The sequence below is a fragment of the Falco peregrinus genome, chromosome 5 (assembly GCF_023634155.1).
Source record: "Falco peregrinus isolate bFalPer1 chromosome 5, bFalPer1.pri, whole genome shotgun sequence".
Lineage (NCBI taxonomy): Eukaryota > Metazoa > Chordata > Aves > Falconiformes > Falconidae > Falco > Falco peregrinus.
The window spans coordinates 98,397,801-98,420,426 of record NC_073725.1 but is presented as its reverse complement, the minus strand read 5'-3'; the positions used below and the strand labels follow the sequence as shown (position 1 = coordinate 98,420,426).

General features: G+C 43.9%; 1 protein-coding gene across 26 annotated transcripts in view; it reads right to left on the bottom strand.

Moving 5' to 3' along the window:
- MAGI1 (membrane associated guanylate kinase, WW and PDZ domain containing 1) overlaps nt 1-22,626 on the bottom strand; it is a 355,883-nt gene that overhangs the window by 35,905 nt on the left and 297,352 nt on the right. For all 26 annotated transcript variants that reach the window (XM_027793294.2, XM_027793300.2, XM_055804179.1 and 23 more), the window contains 3 exons: nt 21,266-21,448; nt 19,555-20,175; nt 3,082-3,113 (listed from right to left, as the gene is read on the bottom strand). In XM_027793294.2, the coding sequence (XP_027649095.1) occupies nt 3,082-3,113; nt 19,555-20,175; nt 21,266-21,448 (836 nt within the window). The remainder of the gene's footprint in view (nt 1-3,081; nt 3,114-19,554; nt 20,176-21,265; nt 21,449-22,626) is intronic.

The following is a 22,626-nucleotide window of genomic DNA, read 5'->3' as shown; positions in this document are numbered from 1 at the left end:
AATCTAAAAAAGAATCAATAGGAAACTGAAAACAAAAGAGCAGCACAGGGAGCTGCTGTGCGCGTGTCCTTGGTGGGAGGGAAGGGGGAAGAAAGAACTCGGAAGTACCCAGTCCCATATTGGCTGCAAACTTCTGTTACTAATCCAGCTCTTTCATCAAGGTTGAAAAACTCTCCTTAAAAATGAGAAGAGGAATAAAGCTTATCAGAAGATACACACAGGCTGAAGAATGCAGCCCAGGAAAACTGAGCTGAAGGCAGAAGAACATTCCCAGACTGTGTCACAGCTCCAGCGCTAACAAACCTCTCCAAGGGGCTGGAACACCTCATCCCAGCTGAGAGGTATCCAACAGCCTGCCATCAGCCTTGTGGGAATAACAGGATTGGGCCAACAGCTAAAAACACAGCTTGTTTGAGAAAGATACAGCTGTTGGCAGTAAGTCAGGAGTGTCCAGGCTTTGGGGAAGAACACAAGGTAACATGAGAGGGTTCATCGCTGTGCTGAGCGAAGCACAAGAGGATGGACACCTGAGCTTGTGTCTTCCCCTATGCAGCAGAAGAAACAAAGAACGAGCACAAATTAAGATCCAGCCAACTGTTCCCAGCCTGGATGTACACTGTCCTCTAACTGCAGCTACTTTATTAATTAAGGAATGATGGAAAACAGTCCCCCTGCTCTGGGTAAAGCAAGCGGGGGAAAGGGGCAGCACACTGGTCCCAAGCCCCACAGCCAGCTGTGCAGTGCTGGGGACAGCCCATGGTGCTCAGCTCAGCTGGCAGCACCCGCATTCACCCGACAGCTGCACGTGCAGCGCACCACCCCCGGGAAATGCCGGGGCAGGGTACAGCGAGATGGCACCCAGCCGGGGAGCATGCCAGCGGGGCAGGCCTGGCTCCCCCCTGCCAGGGCATGGCCAAGGGGGCCTGGCTCCCCTCGCCCCGCCGCCAAGCAGCAGCCCTTCAACTGAACCAAAGAAGGAATGTGTTTAGCAATCCACCACTGCTTTTATGGTTTTTGACCATCACCTTGGCCACACAAGCTCTGCTATTGGTGTAAATCCATCCCAGCCAGCCCCAGGACAGTTTCCCCCCTCTGCACACAGGTGCCCCGAGGTGCTCTGCTCCAGGTTTCCACGCTCAACCCGTGCGTGTCACCAATGCACGGGAATGAAGAAGCAGCTGCACCGACTCTGACGCGTCCTGCTCTGCCCCTCCGAGGAACGGTCGGTCATTAACGCTGCCACACAATGCAGCAGTATAAAACACTGCTGCTAATTACCGATGCAAATGATCTGGTGTGCAGGCAGGGGGAATAGGAGGCTCTGCTTTTTGTGAATTCTGGCTTTAGAGGCAACAGCACCGCCTAGGGCCGTCGTAAAAATTATTGGAGGGACCCTAGAACAAGGTGAGAGGGGGTTGGGAGAGGCACATGAGGGAATGGGACTGCTTTTCAAGGCTGACCGGCTCCTCAAAGGAAGCAGGAGGGAGAAATCTGCTGTTGCAGAGCTACACCTGTTTGCAAGCTGGCTCTGTTCACCGAGGCAGGATTATCCCCACATGGATTTAGATGTTGCCCAGATTTTCACGGTGCACCGCTGCTGACCAGAGAAGCGTCTGACACGGCAGGATCCCGCTTCACCTGATGCCGACTGCGTGTGTGGCAAGGCGGGAGCCTCCCCGCTTTGAAAAGACCGAGGCTCATTGATCGGGGCTGGTTTAATGACAGCAGACGGAGTCCGGATCGAGCGCAGCCACTGCTGCTCCGACCGGGCAATAAAGTGCAGGCAGAGAGAAGAAATGTGCCAGCCACGTATGTATTTTACACGCTGGCTTCTGGTTTACCAAAGGCTGAAACAATCTCCGCGTATGACAGAGACGAGTGCGCAGGGTCTGACGTGCCTGTGATTTGCGAGGGAGCACACCCCGCGCTTCTGCCTCTCAACATTAACACGAGCTGACAATGGTAGAGGCCTGGGCTCACATGACTTTAATCAGCGCTGCCCTAAGCCATCAGAATCACATTAATTATTTCAGGGCTTTCTTTTTGGATGAACAGAGAACTCGTATTAAAAGCAGGAGCCTGCTGCTCAGCCCCTTCGTAAACCTCTTGCCCAGGTTTGCAGCGAGGTGGGCTGCGCCCAGCTGCTGCTCCTGGCACCCATCGGGGACTGCCCCTGAAGTTTCGCACTGTCTTACAACACGGCAAAGACCTCACTCGCTCTGCATCCCCAAAGCTGTTGGGTGAGAACTCCTTTTTTTCCCCCTCCCTCTCCACAGATAACTGGAAACTTTCAGGCTTTAAGTATTCCCTTTTCTTTAAAAATGTAAAAGGTTTCTTTTTGTTGCATATTAATAGCACATTAATTTCTTCCACAACATCATGCATGGAGCTTTAACGATACTTTAGATCACAGCTTCCATGCTATTAGGTAACATGTCATCCAGGTAACAGCTTTACATGGAAATAGGATCAGAAGGGACAAGAAAATACTGCTCTGTTGGTTTGGGTTTGTTGTTGGCTTTTTAAAATAAGGAATCTCACACCTGCAGCACAATCCTGCTCAGTATGAAAATGCCTCCAGAGCAAGCGCTCGGACAGCTACCTGTATTCCCTGGGAACCCTAATCACGCTCCGTTCATGCTTTGTCTCTCTCAACAAGGTGCATGCTTTCCCGTTCTGTTAATAATTCAGCCGAGGTACTCGAGAAAACTCGGGGAGTTAATGGAAAAGGTTGGTGCCTGTGAGCACCCGACAGGAATTGCTATCTGGCAAGAAGGTGGAGCCTCCCATCTTTCCAAAAGGAAACAATAGCTTTTTTTTTTTCGGTAAGTTAAATGACAGAGAAGCTCATCTGCCAGGGAAGAGGACCTGTAAACCTGATGCTTTATTTGCAAACAAGTCCCCCTTCTGTACTGCATTCCTCTCTCATCTCCCCATGCAGCGGGAGCCGTGCAAGGTAATCATGGTTGCAACAGAAAGACAACTTAACCAATCGAGACCCACAAAGAAAACAAGCCGAACTCATGCCTTTCTCCTTCAAAGCAGACAAACAGACAAAAATAGTAGCTGAAAAGTGCTTACCGACTTTGGGCTCTTCTTTGGGACCGGCAGTCCTGAAAAATGGCAACAAGGGAAAAATAAGCATTAGCATCTAAACGTTACCTTCCCTTCAAGAAAAATCCCTAGGTGTATCATCCGAACATAGCCATCTGCAGAGTTATGTCAGCTTTCGCTCTCGCATCGGAGTTACCAGTCTGTTCATATCGAATCAAAGCACAGGGAAGAGGGAGAGCGAGCGAGAGACGGGAGCGGGGAAGAGGGAGCGGGGGGAGAGCTCTATCTGCATTAGCTATGCTGACTTGTGCTGCAGCAGCCGGGAGGCTGGGAGAGAAACCCACAGCCCTCAGCGGCCGCCGAAACCCAGTGCTTGGGCAGAATCTCAAATGCTCCCCTGGATTACGGGAGACTTAGCTTACAATTAAGCCCAGGCTATTTCCTTTTGACGCGATCGGCTCGGCGATTTTATCGGACCAATCGCGGCGGCGCAGGGGAAACAGGTTGATTTTTTAAAAAGTATTTCTTTAGAAATCGATTTGTGAAAAGAAATTGCGCGTTGGCTGGAGCCGGGAGGCACAGGCTGGGCAAAGGAAAACAAAAGCATGAAGAAGAATAAGCTTTTATTCCTAAAATCGTTCATGTTACTGACAAAACACGTGTTTTCCTTCCTGTCCATCCTAAGTATAAATCTTTGAAGCCAGAGATTTTATCGGTTAGCTACAATTTCAGAGAGCTGAGGCTTGAAAACAGCACTGCAAATGTCCTGACCTTTGGGGGGATGGCTAGGGAGCTCGGAGGAGCGGGGCTTACACAGGTTGCAATCGATGCAAAGGAAGAAACAACCGGGAGGGCATGAGAGAAGGTTTTTTCAAGGACAATTTTACATTTTGGAGCAGCCTCTTACTTGCTTTGTGATGAGCAAGAGAACTCAAGTGGGATTTCTATTGACTACTTCTGCATACAGCCCGATTCCTAGCAGCAAAGGAGCCACTTGTCCGGGGGATTTACCTACAACGCAGGAAAAGCTCTTTCCTGGGCATTTTGTGAATGACCTTCCCTTCCCTCCACCGCTGGAGGAGAGGGAACTCCCCATATTTTGCTCTGTGTGACACTCCAGAAAACAAACATAAACCAAAACACAGATTACACTCCACATTAAGTGCTCAGTAATTCAGATGTTTGAAATCTGCTTTTGTCTTTAGGATGTGATTTATGTGGCACTTATGCCGCATTACGTGTTCTACTTTATGCATTTTGTGTGTGCTAAAAACCCATGCCCTCGTCTAACTTTTACGCAGAGAATAAAATAAGTGATGCAAGTGAATTACAAATCTGTCTAGGAAGAAGCTCATTTTAAGGTAATTTGGGAGATGTTAGTTCTGAATAGGGAAAATCCATGATTAAAAATGATAAACAGAGCTCACTTTGCTGCCGGCTCACAGACTGGGATGCAAACTGTAATGAGTATTTCAAATGAAATTTTTTCGTCTTTTGAGGAGTACCTGTGCTCTGCACATTACTGATGCTTTCCCAGCCGATAGCTGATACCCCTCCAGGCACTGATTGATCGAGGGACAATGAAACATCAAAACTGTTTGAACTAAACAACCAAAACCGCAGCTTCATTTCTGCTGACGGTGACTGTGTTTGTATAATACACTTTAAGAGGAAAGCACTAATAATATTCATCGCAAGTCACATTTTTAACAGGCATCATTTATCACAGAGATATACGCACAGATAGAGATCCTCCCTCCCTCTCTCTCCTCCCCTTCCACATGCATGCACACACGTTTACTCTCCCTTTCCAAGAGATGCTCTTTCCTATTAAATCAATAGGTAGCACAAATCGCCATGCACGCACGCACCCTTAACAGACCAACATGAGCCAGAGAAGGTATTACAGCAATTAAATGCTCCCTGCAAAAAATTAAGCGAGAAGCAGCTGGGCTGCTGGTTCAAATTGTACCAGAACTCAGTTTATTGCATCACAAGCATTAAATGTTACAATTTACTAAGTATGAACTACTGAACAAACCTTTCCTTCAAAGTTTGACATTAATATTAGCTGTTCCAATCCAAAAAAGATGGAAAATGGTTGAAAAATAATGGGAAGCACATCAAGGCCATTGTTCGGCAGGTCCTTCAGAGGCCGATGAATCTTACAGTGTCACTGCTCTGTGCCAGACTTTGCTGCAGAACAAGCAGTAATTGACTTTTTACCAAAATAAGTGACTGCAGAACACGTTAACAAATGTTGGTAGTTTTTCATGGGACAAGCTTACAGTCAGGGGAATAACGTGCCTGTACATGTTCCTGCAAAAATGTTATTTATTCATGTAATTAGGGTCTCATTTTAAAACTCCTGACGCAGTAGGCTAAATGAGCAAATGATAGGTATAATACATAGTTGTCATGCTCAGATGATGGAATGGATATAGTATTTAACAGCAATGAACACAAAGTGCTTGAACAACCCCTAAATCCTGGGAGCAACACTAGCAACAAAATGCCGAGCTTTTCCAAAAAGCTTCTAGCAAAAATAATCGCCCAAGCCTATGAATTTGGGATGGTGCCAACTATGAATTACAACATTCACCTTTTGATTACATTAATGTGCCCCATCACTGCCCAGGTCACTGCCCAGGTCACTGCCCATGCCGTGCCTTGCTTGGTATGCTCATCCTCCTGGCTGCCCCGTCCCCTCCTGAAGCCTCACGGCAGGTTTTTCAGAAGTAAATGGGCCAGGCAGGGACTTAACACCCAGTTTCCATCTCTTTGGCATTGTCCAAGTTTTTAGTGGTCACAGTAATGGCATTCACATCCCAGGCTAAGAGAATCCAAAAGGCTTCTCTGCTGCTCTGCCCTCAAATCTGATAACAGAACAGTAATAGTTTATATCAACACTGTTTGCAACATAATTCCTCTGTGATTTAATGCCTATGGACATCTCTCATTAGTATTTGAAATGCATCTTCTAATTTTGTGGGTTTGGGGAGGTGCAGATTAGAGAAGGTGGAAGAGTCAAGCAACCCAACAGGGCTGTTGTCATCACAGAGTTAACAGTGTTTTAAAACAAATGAGCACATCTGGTAAACAATGTCAGTATGACCTAAAACCCCTTGAATGGGCTCATTGTAGCTACTTACTAAATGTGCCTGGAATTAAATTAATTAGAAAACACAAATTACTCGCCTCTAAATAACAATGTAATAAAGCAACTGCTTAATGAAAAATATCAGTGATCAGTGAGCAATCCACAAGCACAAAAAAAGGGATTGTAATCAAACTAAATTCACAGACTCGTCGGCAAGGCAAGAAAGGCTTTCATACAAGGTTAGTCAAAAATGAGTCAGATGCAGGGATCTAAATTAAACTAATTATCACAGAGATTATTACATTTATCTTAACAAAAACCTCTCTCTTTTCTCCCCGGTACTCCCTAAAGCTCTATGTACAGCTGGCTGCATCCATCTGCTCAACTACATTTTGTAACATAGGGGAAAAAATGCAAATCATTAAGCCAGTTTTGTACCATGACTTCAGCACTCTTACCGCCATCACCCACCAGGAGCAGTACTCCGTTGTGCGACTCTATAGTACGTTGCAAGCAATGTGGTCCACGAAGTACAGCCACAACCCAGCTTATTTCATATTATTTGGCACGTGTTAATCTTGCAATCTTGTGTGGTAAAACTGTTGGAGCTGGGGAGCTGTGAGTTCCCTAACCCTAACTAGCATGAGTTCATGGAAGAACCCACTGGACCCTGCGTGCTGCTGTTTCTAACATGCAGTAGGTCCTCAATTTTTACGGGAACATTTTCTCAAATCTTTTGTCTTTATGCAACCAAAATAACATGAGGAGACCATAACACATGGTAAATTCCATTTTACTGAGCACATACAGAATGCAACATGTGTCTGCAAATCCATACCATAGCCTGGACCCGATTCTGGTGGGAGCCCAGAAGGCCACACATTGCTCAAAGATGACTTAGATGGACACAAGATGCCCTGTTCCACAGCCCTACGTTTTAGAGACAGTGGATCAAAATGATCAGAAGTTCAGTCTTAAGGAAGACCTATCTTAAGGCACCACGGGAGTCATCCAGTCAACCCATCTGAACAGCTTGGTTATGTGAAGGCCAGCTGGCATGAACACTTCTCCCTCCAGCACAAGAAAAGAAAAAAAAAAAAAAAAAAGTATGTATTTCAATGGGATTTCAACTGAAGTTGGAACAATTCAGTACCAGTTTGCACAATCTACCATAGGACAAAGGCACTTGAAATTGCTAAAAGCCAGCCTAGAAGCCAGACTAACATCTTACTTATTGCTGACGATGTTTGTGGCTACTGCTCAACATTTTTCAAGTTTGGGGTGTTTTTGCACATGAAGGAGAAGAACAACTGTGTCTGGATCTTCACTTCTCAGGACTGCTTAACACTTCCAGTCTGGACACCTTGTAGGCCATCCATAACCAACAGCAAAAAAAAGCCATAGGTGAGCCTGGGTGAAAAGGTCACCTATTTGGTTTTGCCATAATGTCATCTGCAGCCTAGAATGCACAAGAGCTGAAAACTAGCAGGAGATGAATAAAAACACAAGAAAAGAAACATTTCAGACTGTGTCACAAGGTTAACATTTACAGAGAAAATGTTCCTGCCTGGAAAAAAAAACCCCAAACCTCAAGCTTTCTAAATAACAGCTGCTTAAACTACACTGAATAAAAACCAAAGGCTGCATCAAAGAAAACAGACACTTCAAAAGATGAGGGGTAAAGTACTGGAGTCAGGGGGTACAGAACCATACACCTGGCACTGCACATTAATGGCTGCTTTCTGCCTGCAAAACAAGGAACTTTAAATAATTAACGCTAATGGCCATTACTGCTGCCGGGGGGGGTGGGGGGGGGTGGGGGTGGGGGTGCAGGGGACAGGAGGCTGGTGGTGACAAAGCAATCCCCTTGATTCTGTATAATCCATTGTCAAAGAATTTCTGATACTACTTAAAAAAGTAGATGGAACTTGATCTTTTCCAGACTGGAGAAAGAACAAGAAAACATACCAGAATAATTTGCAGCAAGAGAGGCAAGCTTATACAGGCATAAGGCGCACCATCAAGAAAGAAACCCCTACCTTGTCCCTGTCCAACTTTTGTGCTCATCATCATGAGTTGCATAACAAGAGTGTCACTGCACTAGCAAAAAAAATAGCTATGCAATACAAGCTTTAAGTGCGAGAATAATTTACGCTGCAGGAATAATGCCTTGCCAAAAATCAAATTTGGTAAATAACTAATACAGTGAAAAATGTCATGTTTCTGATGCTTATATACAATGCTAATGCTAAGAAAGCGATGTTTTCAAGAGACTATCTCAGGCATTATTAACTCACTGGCAAAAAAAAATAATGAGGCATAGTATGTTATTGCCATTAACAAGAATTTCAGTTCTAGATTCTCTAAAGATGTTAAATTGCATTAGTCTCAACTACTCATTTTTGGTCAGGATGCTAAACAATTCTTCATAACTGAAGTCTCAGTCGTATTTTCAGCATCTCAAACCAGAATTTATCTTAGAAGCGGTAAAGAAGACATAGGCTAATAAAATGCTATTTAATTACTAGTCAAATATAAATTTAACTATGTAGTAAGATACACATGGTAATGCCAAGACAGTAAGATAATGAAGAGATTGAGAATTAGTGTGACAATTACCCATCTAACTTATGGTTATAAGCATGTCAGCAATTCTTATATTTGTATTTTGAAGCTCATTAAATTAGTTTTTCCTAATGCTCGGGCTGTTGGAGTCATATGCTTAGATGAAAATCTCTGTTAATATTTAAATAAATATGTACACAGACAATACATTTCTGAAACCTCATGAATTCGAGAAGGCAAATACCAGAACTGGAAAGTAATAGGAAACCTCTATGTTCTTTTTACATAGATATATGTGTGTGCACACATGTATTATTTTTTCACACACATAAGCATACATGTGTGGATATGCATGAAGTTACTCTACCCTTTTCCACAAGCCCACAAAATCCATGATTTGCAAGGTTTCTAGAGCACATCTCACCATTTTTTGGGCATGCTGCAATTTCGAAGACGTTGAGTCCCACCCCCCTTCATGGCCATGTGGGTACCGAAGGGCAACAGCACCTCCAGGCCAACTTCAGGGGCCACTCCAGGCTCAGCGCGGAGGACAGTGGTAGAAGAGAAACCGCATTTTGCTATTGTCACACCTGTATTTGTCCTGCTCTGTGAGGGTGGTTGTCTTCAGACTTAGCACAGCACTGTTAAAAGGTGTAAATCCCCATCCTCAGATCTGCGTGGCTTATGGCAGATTCTCATATTTCATCTTTGGAGAGCTGCCTGCACAAAGTGGATGCCTACAAATAGGGCCCTCTTGGCACTAGTTTAATGCTGCTATTAATAAATAACATCCCTTAATAATAAGTTAATATTTATGTAATACTTAGCCAGATTCAGACCTGGGGGTTGCACATGCACACATGGCACACGAAGACAGAAAATTATTACTAGAGAACAATGGTTTTGCAGATGTTTTCACAAAATATAACTGTATTAGATTGAAAATACAGGGGTTTTTTATTAAAATAAATTAGTAACTCAACACACTTCAAAGCATGTGATTGTACATCTCAGAATCCAACCCTTAAGGATAAGGATGGAGTCAAAACCTCTGGGATAGATATTCACCTGCCACATCCCTACCAACATCACCTTCACGTGCCCCCACCGCAGGACCCTGACCTGCCCCCGCATCCTCGGTCAGCTCTGTTATCCCCCTGATGCTCAGCCTCCTCTGCCAAACCTGGCTGGTCTACGAGCCCCTGCCAGCCTCTCCAGTCCAACTCACGGTACTTTGCAGGTCTTCTGGCACAAAAGACACAGCTTTAACAGGGTCCTAAAGCTAGTGTTGTCCTAATCACTATCACAAGGACAGAAATAAGTCCATCCGACCAAGAAAAAGTAAATACGAATAAACATAAAATCCCAATGCAGAATGGGGAAAAAAATTAATTCAGAATAGAAGCACGTAGAGATGCGGGGATAGATATTTAAAACCAACCTGTCTCAGAACAAAACCACTGACTAGTCCATTACAGAGCCATCCTTCTTCCTCAGTTTTGCCTACCTGCTATTGCTTTTAATGACTCTCCAAATGTTTAATTATTGATAAACAAAGACCTTTCTTGGAATTTTGATACCTCAGTAATTCTGTTATGGGTGGTTATTATAATGCCAAATCAGGGCAGCAGCCACCGCACCTACCTGCAACGTGGCTGATAAAACCTCATTATCTACAAGTACATGCCCACCAAAATGCTGCACAGTCAGTATGGAAGGGTAGGAGGAAAAACTGGGCAGAATAAACCCCCCCTTGCTGCACTGCTCCAAGTTTGCTCTGTTTCCCTCTGTGCAAATCCCGATGAAGATGTGGAAGGCACATCTCTAGCTACATCTGCCTTATCTAATGCATGCTATTAGGTTCTGCTGTGCCACCTTGTGTTACATCACATCACATTTGATAGAAAACAACATTGTGTGGGTTTGTGTTGCTCTACTTACACCACTTCAGCATTTAATACCAAAACCAAATCAAAACATAAGAGGGGAAAAAAGCGCCAACTTTGAAAACCTCAAGCTAGGGAGAAATAAAAGCCTTTAGGAAGAATTTCAGAGCTCTCACCTTTCATCTGCTAAGCAATCTCCTGTTTTGTTCTCAGCTGAGAGCCTACTGCTTTCTGCAAGATAACGTGGTTCATACAATAAAACATCCTGATGGGAAGATTTCAGACATTTTTTTTTCTTCCAGCATTCAGCAAATGCTTTGGTTTTCTTACTGATTTTAAAGCAGATCTAGATTCCCTGCCACAGAAAGGCAGTCATGCGCATAATGTGCACACCACCACTAGCGTGCTGTCAGCATGCAAGATTACGCAAAACTGACATTATTTCGTTCTTCCAAATACGTTAATTGCTCACCTCCTTAATAATTGAAGTACAGGTTTCCTCGTGGCCATAAAGCATGCTTCTTGAAATATCGCAAAACTTCAGGAAATTATGTCAGCCCTTGAAATTAATGCAAAATATGTAACAAAATGCCAAGCAATGAATCAGCAGCTGTTCTATCCTATTTCACCTTTCCAAGCGACTCTGGAGCCCAGATGACACACATATCTGGGGAAAACAAGCTATAGCATAGATAGGCCACACTGCCACAGAAATGCAGGGCAACTGATGTAAAACTCATGCTGACCCAAAAAGCAGATTTCACAGGCACCTCTTCATTTGCTTACTCATTTCTAGAAGAGAATCAGTGCAAATGGAGTTAATGAAGGGTAACTGAGGGGAAAACACTTGTGCCTCAAATGACTAACAGATTAGTGTCAGCACTTTGCATGTATCACACCAGCAAGAGCTGGAATTCTGCAGGCAATTAGAATGTCCACATACCAGCGGTGCTGATTCGCCTGTACCATCGAACTGTAATATTCTAAAGCTGTTGGTTTTGGAATCAGGTGCTCATATGACATTGTGCTTTGTTTGGGAGTTTCTTAGCCTCCAAGGGTTTAGGAAAGGCAATTGGATATGAATACTAGAGGCTTGAAATAAAAAGACAGAAAGAACTCTGACGTGGTCTTTTCGTATCTGGAATTTTGAGAACTTAATGTAGGATCTTTAAGCGCTTGAGCTTTTTCAGGCTGATACTTGAATTTGTTGCTATTTCATCTGGATGCCTTGCATTGAGAAACTCTGGCACGACCTGGTAATGCTAATTAATTAGTTCTCGCAAATGCACTATTTGTATGAACATTAGTAACGCGCATCAAACTATTTGTTGTCTGAACAAGCTACTGACAATTACCCTTTGTGGCTGCAGGCATTTGTAGGCATCCGAAACCTTGGTGAAACCCTGCTGCCTCCTGGAGTCTAATGGGAGCCTTGCCATGGACTTCAGCAGCACCAAAATTTCCCCCTTCATGCTTTTGGTAAGCAGAGTTATCCCAAACCTTGCAAATTCAGATCATCAAAAACAAACGGCTAATGTCACTAAGATTAACACCTGTAAAGCACTTTGAAGCAGAAAAACACTGAGTAATCCCAAAATATTACATTATTTACAAGACGACCTGATTTTAAATGTTAAATTCAGCTTATTTTTATCACAAAGAGAAAACAAGCTCTTGCTAGCTTGCTTTACAAAACCAATTACCAGTGATCAGTGTATGGTGCTGCATAACAATACAGAGTGTTGCCCCAAAAAGGCGTATCTAACACTCTGGAGCTGTTTGGAGGAAAATTAACTTGCACAGTGAGTGAAAAAACATGCACATAAGCAATTCTAATAAGGGGTATGAACTTCAAACCTCTTATTAAAAATATCACAATGTGTAACATTTCCTTTATTTCATCTTTTCCTGACTTCAACTGCTTTTTGTATCAGCTCCTTGATATACTAGTCCCTAATCAGAATAAGGCTGTAAGAGAATAGTAAATGTGACATCAAACTTGCTTTAAAGTCTCATCAGCCTTTTTTGGCCTTGTTAGAATAGAATCCCACTCAACAGAAAGAAAAGAATAATAGAGTGACTCGGTGGTTTGGAAACAAAGGATGCAGCGACTCCCAACTAAAGGTTCCCCTAGACCTGCTCCTTCCCTGCACCTAAAGCCCTAAGTTTTAGCAATGTGTTTTTACTAGGATTGTCTGTTTTCAGAAAATGGAAAAGTAACATGCAAAGCATCTTAAAAACATTTCATTTCTAATGCAGTTTGTAGACCAACTTACAAACTTTACTAATCTTATTCCCTTCTTCCCAGGCAAGTCTCTTTAAAGGAAATAGTAAAAAATAAACAAGAGGAAACAATTAAAAGACAGGTTTTTAAATGCCAAATGAGAGTCACAATTTAATCAGGAAATCCATAATTCTGGAATTATAAAGTAATAGACTTGGAATACAAAGGAATGAACTTGAAAAATAAATCTTGGCATTACATGTGGACATATATTTCTTTAAGCATACTATGAGTCTGATTTTTAAAGTACAATTTATTATCTAAAAATATACTATAATAGTAGATATTATATATGTACTATTATATTATATAGTATACATATATTAATCACTATTGGGGGTGCCTATGAGCTATCAAAAATACCCCCCACCCGTTACTTCTGGATGGACAGCTCCAAATAACCTGTACTGAGTGACACATCCATTGCTGAGAGATGCAACAAACAGGTTTGATGCAGATACCCGAGTAGAAGGTACTGGGAGCTTCGGTAGCTAGTGGTGGTTGAAGAAGGTAAGGCAAGGAAAAAAGAGGTGACTTGAAATGGGGTTTTTAAAAAATGTAGAGGTCAGTTGAGCACACCAGATGGCAGAGAGGATCTGGATCTGCTCCTGCTCCGGCCGAGGGAAGATGCTGCCACAATGCGCTGGGCTGGGGAGTAGAGCAAGAAAACCAGCCGTAAAGGTGGCGTGCACAATGACTGGCACTGTCAGCTCTGTGCTCTGAGGTGGGGCTCAGGGGGGCTCCTATGAATCCAAACACAGGACAAAGACCTCAGTATAAACCTCTGCTCCTTCTGTATTAGGAACCGAAAATGCTGCTGAAAATGGTGAACTTTTCTTCCCTTTCCAGAAGCTTTGGCACAGGCAAACGCGCTCTGTGGTAACGGTCAGATGATTCCCAGGTTGTGATTTTTGTCCTAAATGCAGTTTGGACTCACTTTTTCTCCAATTCAGCAGCTGCTAAGACAGTTTGAAATTTTCTGGCAGCTAGATGCTTAAGTGGCATGACTTTCAACTTGCTCTTTGCTGAAAGCCTAAAGGGCAAACAGAAGTGAGTGTCTTGTTCAAAAGAGTTCAAGTCTGCACTGAATAGCTGATTGCAGCTCTAATTACCATGGTTTTACATCATTAGGGATAGCAACTGAAAAGGAACTCTAATTCCAACACTGTGAGATATTGCCCTTTTTTTTTTTTTTTTGGCTCTTACCACTAAATGATCCATTTCCAACACTTCTGGTAAGGACAGGAAGGGAAAATTTCATTTCCATGGGGAACAGGATTTTGATAAACAAGTAGAAAGTATTTTTGCTTATAACGTTCAGACTAATAGGTGTTTGTGGTGGGACAGACACCTAGGCGGGAGCAGTGAGGACACATCCTCTGAAACCTGCAGTGGTAATGGATTTCACTCAGCTCAGATATTTAATGCTCAATGCCACTGCTCATTTATGCCTGAGCATTGTATTTTGACACTTTAGATCTCAAAGAGCAGTCTGATTTCAATTATACTGTTAGAATGTGCTTACAATTATAAGTTGTCACATTTTTTGTAAAGTTTTCCTACTGTGCCTACAGGATCTTGTACCTTGGCTGGGGGGACGAGCCTGAAGCTGCAGTAAGCAGCATAAAGAAAAAGACACGTATCTTTATATTACTATGTGATGTTTCAATGGATGGGCACAAGGTAAACAGAGAGAGAAAAAAAAATGTCTTTCCATTTTAGGCTACAGAAATCACCTTCAAGTCCAGAGTAGTTGACTTCAGCACGCACTTGCAGCACAAGAAGGAATTAACTCCTCTCCATGGGAAGTGTTGGAGTCCAGAGAAGTGTTAATTACCTTCACATGCCAAAAGCACCCCTGAAACAGCAAGGGAAGGTCCATCTAGCTAAGGAGACTTGGTAGGTTTATTGCTTTAGAGCTTTGTATTTTTGTTCCATTGCTGCAAATCTTTGTTGCAGTTCTATGTATCACAAGGACCTTCTTTAGACCACTGAGTCAGGGAAGAAAGGAGCAGTACTGGCACAGACCGCCCCCCATTCCCACCCCCCTCGCTGCTCCCCACTAACATCCTCATTCAACTGAACCATGAACAAGGGATTTACTATAGACTTTGCTTTTACATGGAGGCAAGACTCAAGCACCCACTGACAGGCATTTAGACAGGTAAGTGTTGCATGGTTCTTTTTCCCATAAAACACATTTAGTTTAAAAACTCTAATATATAATCATTTATTTTTCAGAAGATGGATTTCCATCCCCCCGTTCGATGCAAATTTGGCACTAGAGTAACCTCTTAGAAACTCCACTGGTTTGCACACGACATGTGAGTGACATTTCACCTGCGTGCTTTTACTTTGATCTGGAGCAAAGTGGAAACACATCTTCAAGGGGATTACGTAGATCAGGCTCAAGGTTTATGCTATTTTCGACCTTCCGGTGAATAAAGATGCTGGTCAGCGCTAACTGTGAAAGCTTTGAAGGGAAACTGTCCATTCAAACCTGGAAGAAAACTGCTCAGCTTAATTCTTGGAACTGAAGACAAACTAATCACAGTATTTTTGGATGACCTGAACTGAAGACTGACCTAAAAAAAGGGGAAAAAAAATAATCCTCTTTAATCTGAGGTAATTCACGGAACACGTCAATAGGACACAGAAATGTGCTCACTGAAACAAATGTTAGATCTTGGTGACTCCAAAAAACACAGCACAGTAGTTTTTACAGAATAACTTGTTCTGAAAGAGCCCCCCACCTGTCCAACACAGACAAAACTCCCAGAACAAAAGTCCCTTGGGAAGCAGGGAAATTATTCTGACAAAATGTTGCTTTTATTGTGAATAGAATCTGCGCAGAATGGAGAAGTATTTGAGAACTGCTTATTTCAATTACTGTGTGTAGACAAGAGTTCAATGACAAATGGATTTAAAATGGCAAATATTATTACCTTCTTTCTTTGCCTTTTTGTTTTGGGTTGTTTTGTGGTTGAGGTTTTGGTTGGTTGGGTTTTTTTGTCGTTTTTTTTTAAGAAAAGTCCTTTATGTACTCAGTAGGTACAAGTTTAAAAGAATCTTTCCAGCTACAAATATTGAAAATAAAGGTGTGCCTTTTGTGGCCTTATTAACAGTAATTCTTTAAAATAACTGAAATATGTAATCACATTGTGCAGCGCAGGGACAAAAACATATGCTTAATTCTCCATTTTGAAACCAGTAGCGCTGGTTTACTCTATTTTTTTAATTTACAGCCCCTGAACAGCCCTGCTGGGTTATCAAACATGTCCTCTGCTGTTGCAGGCACCGTGTCATATCCCCTTCAGACCTGCTGATCCTCACCTTCAGACAGCAAAGCCTCTATGCCTCCTCCAGTTTGACTTACAGGCTCTAATGGGTTGGCCCTTTGCTCTTATTCCCGTTTAAATTACTCACAGCTGAACAACACCCAGTTGTTCTTCAGCCAACTCTTCGGTTTAAGGATCTTCTCTCTCTCCTACCTAATAGTTCAAGAAATAATTTTGTCCCCTCTGCCCCTTCATTTTGCCAAGTAAAAGCAGCTTTTCCAATCTGCTCTTGTGTCCAGCCCAGTTAGCTCCTCTGCACCCTGCTTCTGCTCCGAGTTCATCCTTTCTGTACCCCTCGAGTGCTGAAGTGCAAATGATGGGATATGCTCAGTGAGTTTTATCCAGCGCTACATATAGGTGAAAAAGGAAAACAGCAATAATATAATTAAGCCCTAGAGAGGGGAAGAGAAAAGGGGGAAATTAAAAAAATAAATAAATCAGAACATAGATAAGGCAAGTTTTCTGTGAGGCCTCTGAAAAGCAAAATCTCAATGACCCGACATCATCCCCCTCTTAATGCATTTATTGCCCTGCTGCAATCTTGTACAAGTCCTGCAGACGATTTTCAGATGACACGTGAGCAAGCTGAGCACACAGAGGGGGCATTTCAGCTTCATCCCTCCTGAAACCATCCTTCTGTTCCTCACTCAAAGGCAACGGCAGGATTCGCCCGCACCCACAGCTGAATACACTTTGCGGTAAATATTTTACAGGCTGCTCTCAGTGGCTGTGGGTTTGCATTTTAACAATAAACCTTGTTGTTGGGAATGTACCAGCAGCTTGGAGCAGGCAGAGCTTTTCCCATATATTACACATCCCTTTCTGGTATTTTTCTGCCTGATTAGTAATCACTTCTGACAAATCCTTTCGACAGCTCTGAACACCAGCCTTAGTGTTGCAGGGATGCTTCATGCAAAGCCTGACTGAATGCAAATGTTAGGCTAATGCAAGGATGCCTGACAGCATCTGCGCATTTTCTTCACTGGACACCAGAGGGAGGAGGAGGAAAGGACAACTGACAGGGAAGCTAAAGAACTGCTTCAAGAGCCCCGAAGGAGCTTATCAGACACTGGAACCAAATATGTTTCTGTAATCGGACCACAATAACTAGCAGCACCTCGTCTAGGGATAGTACTTCTAATAAAAGGCGTTGCGGGGGTAACACGAGGTAAAGTTATGGGAGAGAGGACCCAAGGCCAGCACCACTGAGTGCTGGGTGCATTTTAGCCAACTTCATCTTACAAGCTTTAAAACCTTACTGGTTCTGGGGCTACTACTGCCTGCACTCCGCTTGGCTTCTGTGCCACAACCGGAGCGCCTTTTGGTCCAGCCTTCTGGATGTGAACAAAACCCATGTTTCAATGACTAAGCATGGATCCAGGGCCACCACAGTTTCTGAGTCCTGTACTACAAAAACATGAGATTTGGAACTGCAAGTGCTCTATGCTGAGATGGAAATGGCAGGATCTTGAAGGAGGGAGGGAGGGAGGGAGGCAGTTCAAGGAGATTGATACGGTATCTATGAAGGTGACAGCAAATGCACAACATGTAGTTAGTATCAAGATTAAATTTTTAAAAAAGAGAGAGAGAGAAAGATTCAGCAAGATTACCAGGGAACTATTTACTATCTTATTAAAACTATGCTTTTATTCCCTCATCGGATCTTTTCATTATGCCTTCAAGGCGAAGGAGGATTATTAAATGTCAGTGACAATTCAAATAATTAATGTATGGTGTTACCAGGTATATATGTGCTCACCAGGAGGATTAATAATAGCTGCTATTTTTCTTCCAACCATATTTTCTCCATAATACATATATTAATCATGAGAACGCAGTGCATTTTTTAAACCTCTCTAGTACTGAAAGTCTTTAAGGAACTCACACTTTGAAAATTAGAGAATTCTTAATATATTCTGTTCTCTATTTTTTAATTTACTATCAAAATAGAAAAACGCAGTAGCACTTGGAAAGGAAGGAGTATAAGAAAGGTAGTGCTTTCTCCAGGGCTGTTATTAATTGCAGAGTCAATGTCCTCAATTCTTTGAAATAGGTCTTTAGAAACAACAAACCAGACTTGTAAATTCAGGAAGCAACCTGCCCCCCATTAAAACGGACCAGCTTTTGTTGCTAACTTACTACAACCAAAACACTTTAGAAAAGGCATCAGAAAAGTACTTTTATATCAAATCCTGCTCCCAGGGCCGGCTGGGGGCTGAGTTCAGCACCTACTTGTCAGCTTAACTCTGCCTTGGCAGCACGCTAATCCCTGCAAGGTGCTGAGCACCGATGCGTGATTTGGCCGTAAAAACAGCAGCGTGGGGCAGGGAGCGCAGCGGGGCCGGGGTTTGCCCCCCTCAGATCCCTGCTGCCAGCGCCAGGGCAGAGGGGAGAGCTGACCCCTCTGCTCTTGACTTGGCACTCAGCAGCTGACCTGGACTTGCCCTGCAGACTTGATGCTAACTCTTCCAGGAATTTTAATTGACAGACTGAAGTGTGCTAGAGGCGGGGTGTGCTACCTCAGGCTACTTTACACTTACTCTGTGCCGGGGAGGAGTTCCTGCGGCTGGACTGACCCCGCTGACATGTCACCTACCATCCGTGCTCCCATGTGGGCTGCAGACAAACTGCCCCCCGTAGGGTGGGTTTTGTACCTGCTGGTGGCCTCTCAGCAATGCAACCAAAAATGGGCTCAGTTCCTGATTGCACAGCAAATACACATGCCCAGAAGTAACATCTCAATTGCTTACAACTTGGAGAAGTTTAAATTCTCTCCTTCACTCCCAACTGAAACCCAGGTGTTACCCTTCCACAGTGAAGAGTCATTAGATACCTGATTTTGGACACCGCAAATTACAGAATGTATTGCCAGCCTTTTCCATCTCCCAAAACGGCTCAAGAAATGTCCATGTTCTATTTAAAACAACTAAGTCTCCCAAAACGGCTCAAGAAATGTCCATGTTCTATTTAAAACAACTAAGTTTAACAAACATGAGATCAGGGTTCGTTATGTAAGTCACGGTGTAACCATACTGCCCTTTAGTGCATTACCAGAAGCCGTGTGTAGTACACGTGTGCGTGGGAACTACGTGGATATTCCCCCCACACACTTACAGCATCAAACAGTAAATTATTTTAACCATCTGTGTGACCTGACAACTGCCAGCTTGGGGCAGTTCCTACACTTCAGGACATAAACCATTTCTACAGATTTTTAGAAATCTAAATAAAATAAACCATTTCTACGGTAGGAGAGCAGGTCTTTCATGGCATGCATTTTTTAAAAATTTCCAGAATAAGTATTTTAAAGCAGTTTGGAAAACCTACCTCCTCGCTGCACCAGCAACGTGACTTCGCTTCCCTTAGGACATTCAATCAGCATATCCACCACCTGGTTGTGAGTGAGGCTCTGCACATTCTTCTTGTTGACTTCGACTATAAGGTCACCCTCCTTCAGGCCGCGGCACCTTGGACTGTCCACGATTTGTTTCACTCTTTGGCCACCCCCACCAGGACTGTCTGCTATAGTAAACCCAAAGCCCATAGGCCCTTTCACTATATGCACAGTTATGAGTTCAGGTTGTGTTGCTATCGAAGATGCCAAAGAGACCGTGTCATTGGGGTAACCATGGGGTCCGTTGGAGGAGACCTCAGCCGGGCTGCTGGGTCTCGCTTCCTTTGTGCCATTTACTTTCCCTGTTTTACTACTGTGGCTCGCCGGGGAGTCGTAATTTTCCTGCCCATTCACAATGATCGGCTCTTTGTCCAAAATTGCCACGGAAGTAACCAGGCTTGTGTTGGGATCATCGGGATCGAAGGGCAGGGGGTAGCCTCGGCATAGTTCGAGGTCCACGCTGGCACCGATGGGGATGGACTGGAAGATCTTCACCACTTGAGCATGAGTGTGCCCCAGCACGCAGGTATCGTTCACACTGACTATGACGTCCCCTGCAGAGGACACAGACAGATATTCCAAACACATACGTTTTGTGCACCCTGGCAAGGTGAAGGACTAAAGCCTGCGAGCTGATCTACAGCATCCACAGGTACCGCTCATAAATAGCAGCACTTAAGTACCTTTGCAAGGAAAAGGAGTGGTGACACGTGAGCAGGCAAGAACTCTCTGTACACAATGGATCCGCTGCATAAAGCTTTTATGTACATGAACGTTTTTGAAAGTGAAAATGGAATTGGCTCATGCAAAAAATTAATAAATTCAAATGATGGTATATGGCCCGTTTAACAGCTATTTCAAAGTCCAGCTCTCACTGTTATACACTGTGCTATACTGATATATGACAGAAACAAAACTGGGAGCATGTAAGAGCTACAACAAAAGGTGTCAGATACCAACTGCTCAAATATGGTGCCATGTGTTGTGTCTCAGACATACTTTACCCTGAAATATTAGGTAAGTTATGACTCGTTTTTTAACACTGGGGCTGCAACACAGGGATGTTTAATGTTGTGATGCTCCACCTGCAAGTGAGGAGTTGTGACCTCAGGTGAATCTTAACAGGATTTCATCGTACTGGGCCTGATCTCTGGCAAAAAAAAATCAACCCTTGGTGTCTCCACACCGGGAAATGCAAACTAGCCCATTCCTCCGCCCATTCCCTCGAAGCAGCTTGGGAGAGGGGGTGAGCAGCGTGGCAGATACACAAAACAGCCAGTGATGCAGCCCTACAAAACATAAGGCAAGCCATCGTCACAGCAGGGAGCAGTAACCTGTGGCCTGATGTGGGACCCCACACCGGCTGGCTCCTCTCCACACGTCAGCATGGGAGAGCAGGAGCTGGCAGAGACCCAGCTGAGTATTTTTACACCAAGGTGAAATTCCAACACATAAAGTGCCTTGCTGTAAGATTTTGAAGATATCCCCCAATGTATCTCACTCCCCTACTTGCTGATGGAAAAGCTGAATGCCTCTCTCCAAAAAGGGGATGAAGACTACAGTCTTTTATGAACTGTACATAAAAACAACTGTAAAAACACAAACCAAAGCGGTGGTGGTGATTTTGATATAAAGCATCAGTACCTGTTTCCATTTTGCCATCCAGCGCTGCAGGGCCATCAAGCACCAAACTTTTGATTTGGAGAAATTCATCTGGCTCATCCCCTCCGACAACAGTGAAGCCAAAACCCCTGCTGCTTTTCCTTAGCTTGGTGTGGATGAACTTTCCTTTCAACTCAGAAGGGTTTCGTGTAAAAAAAGGTTTTCCTGTGTAGGAAGTTTGGAAAATCTATAAACAGGCAGGCAAGAGCGTTTGATCTGGTTTTCCTCTCCCCCTCCCTGTTCTAACAAGTACACAGACAAACGCAGCGGTGTGCTGGGACAGGACTGCGCTTCAGCATCCTCTCACCTCACGGCGCTCCACCCAGCTCCTTGGACCCAATCATGCAGTAAAAAGGAGTGAGCAAAACCCCTATTACTTGGCACTTTGCGAGCTGTGGTTGTGCACACCAAAGCCCCAAGGCTACAAAGGGGAAAACGTGCTGCTTGAAAGAACAGAATATATTAAAGCTGGCAACGCTGGCTTAGATATCTGTCTCGTCTCTGTCCTGAGGTGGTTATATCCATCCCAGGAAGCACATGACAGGGGTAGCACAAATGCCTCCTAACAGGAGGAGTCTGCAGCAAGGACTATCATCATGTTTTTGCACCACTTGGCTTTCTCCCAACCCACCAAGCAACAAGCAACTTCTGAGCTCTGGCAAGACACCGCATAACCCTTGAGCTATATAGCCCCCCGCCCCCCACATCACTACCACCCTGCGACCTCCTCCCGTGAAAAAGGGGAGGATGCTGATGTTGTTCTTCAGACACCGTTTGAAGTCTTTTCTCTTTCCTTTCTGCAAGGAGCTTGTTGTGGATGAAACACTGCAGTTGTGAAGTACGGATCAAAGAGCGGCCCGGGACCGGAGCAGCTGTGCTGGAGGGCTGTTAACGCTCTCCGGGAGCATGGTTAAGAGGGAACGAGGTGCTCCAAAGGCAAAAAGTCATCCTTGCAAAGCGCGTTGCACAGGCTTGGAAAAGGAGTCATGGTTGCTGTACTTCACAGTGCCAACACTAAACACCTTTGCACTTTTAATTGCTTTTAATGCTTAAAGGGGAAAAGAGTGTGCCACTAAGCCCTCTGGTGACAGCTCCAGGATCAGCACTGTGTATCGCAGTCAGGAGAGCTGGCGTTATTTCAAGAACTTTGGCAGCACTGCCGTGGGCCTCTGTTCAGAAAGGAGACCTTGAGGGAGAGTGAGGGGATTTGAGACTTGTAAGCCTTTGACCGGGGAAAAAAATAGTCTATTTGAAGATTATTCATGAGGGGGCAGTGTAAGGACTTGCAGTCTTCTGCCTTTGAAAGGTAGCACAGGAACACAGCAATCCTGCACATCGTTGGC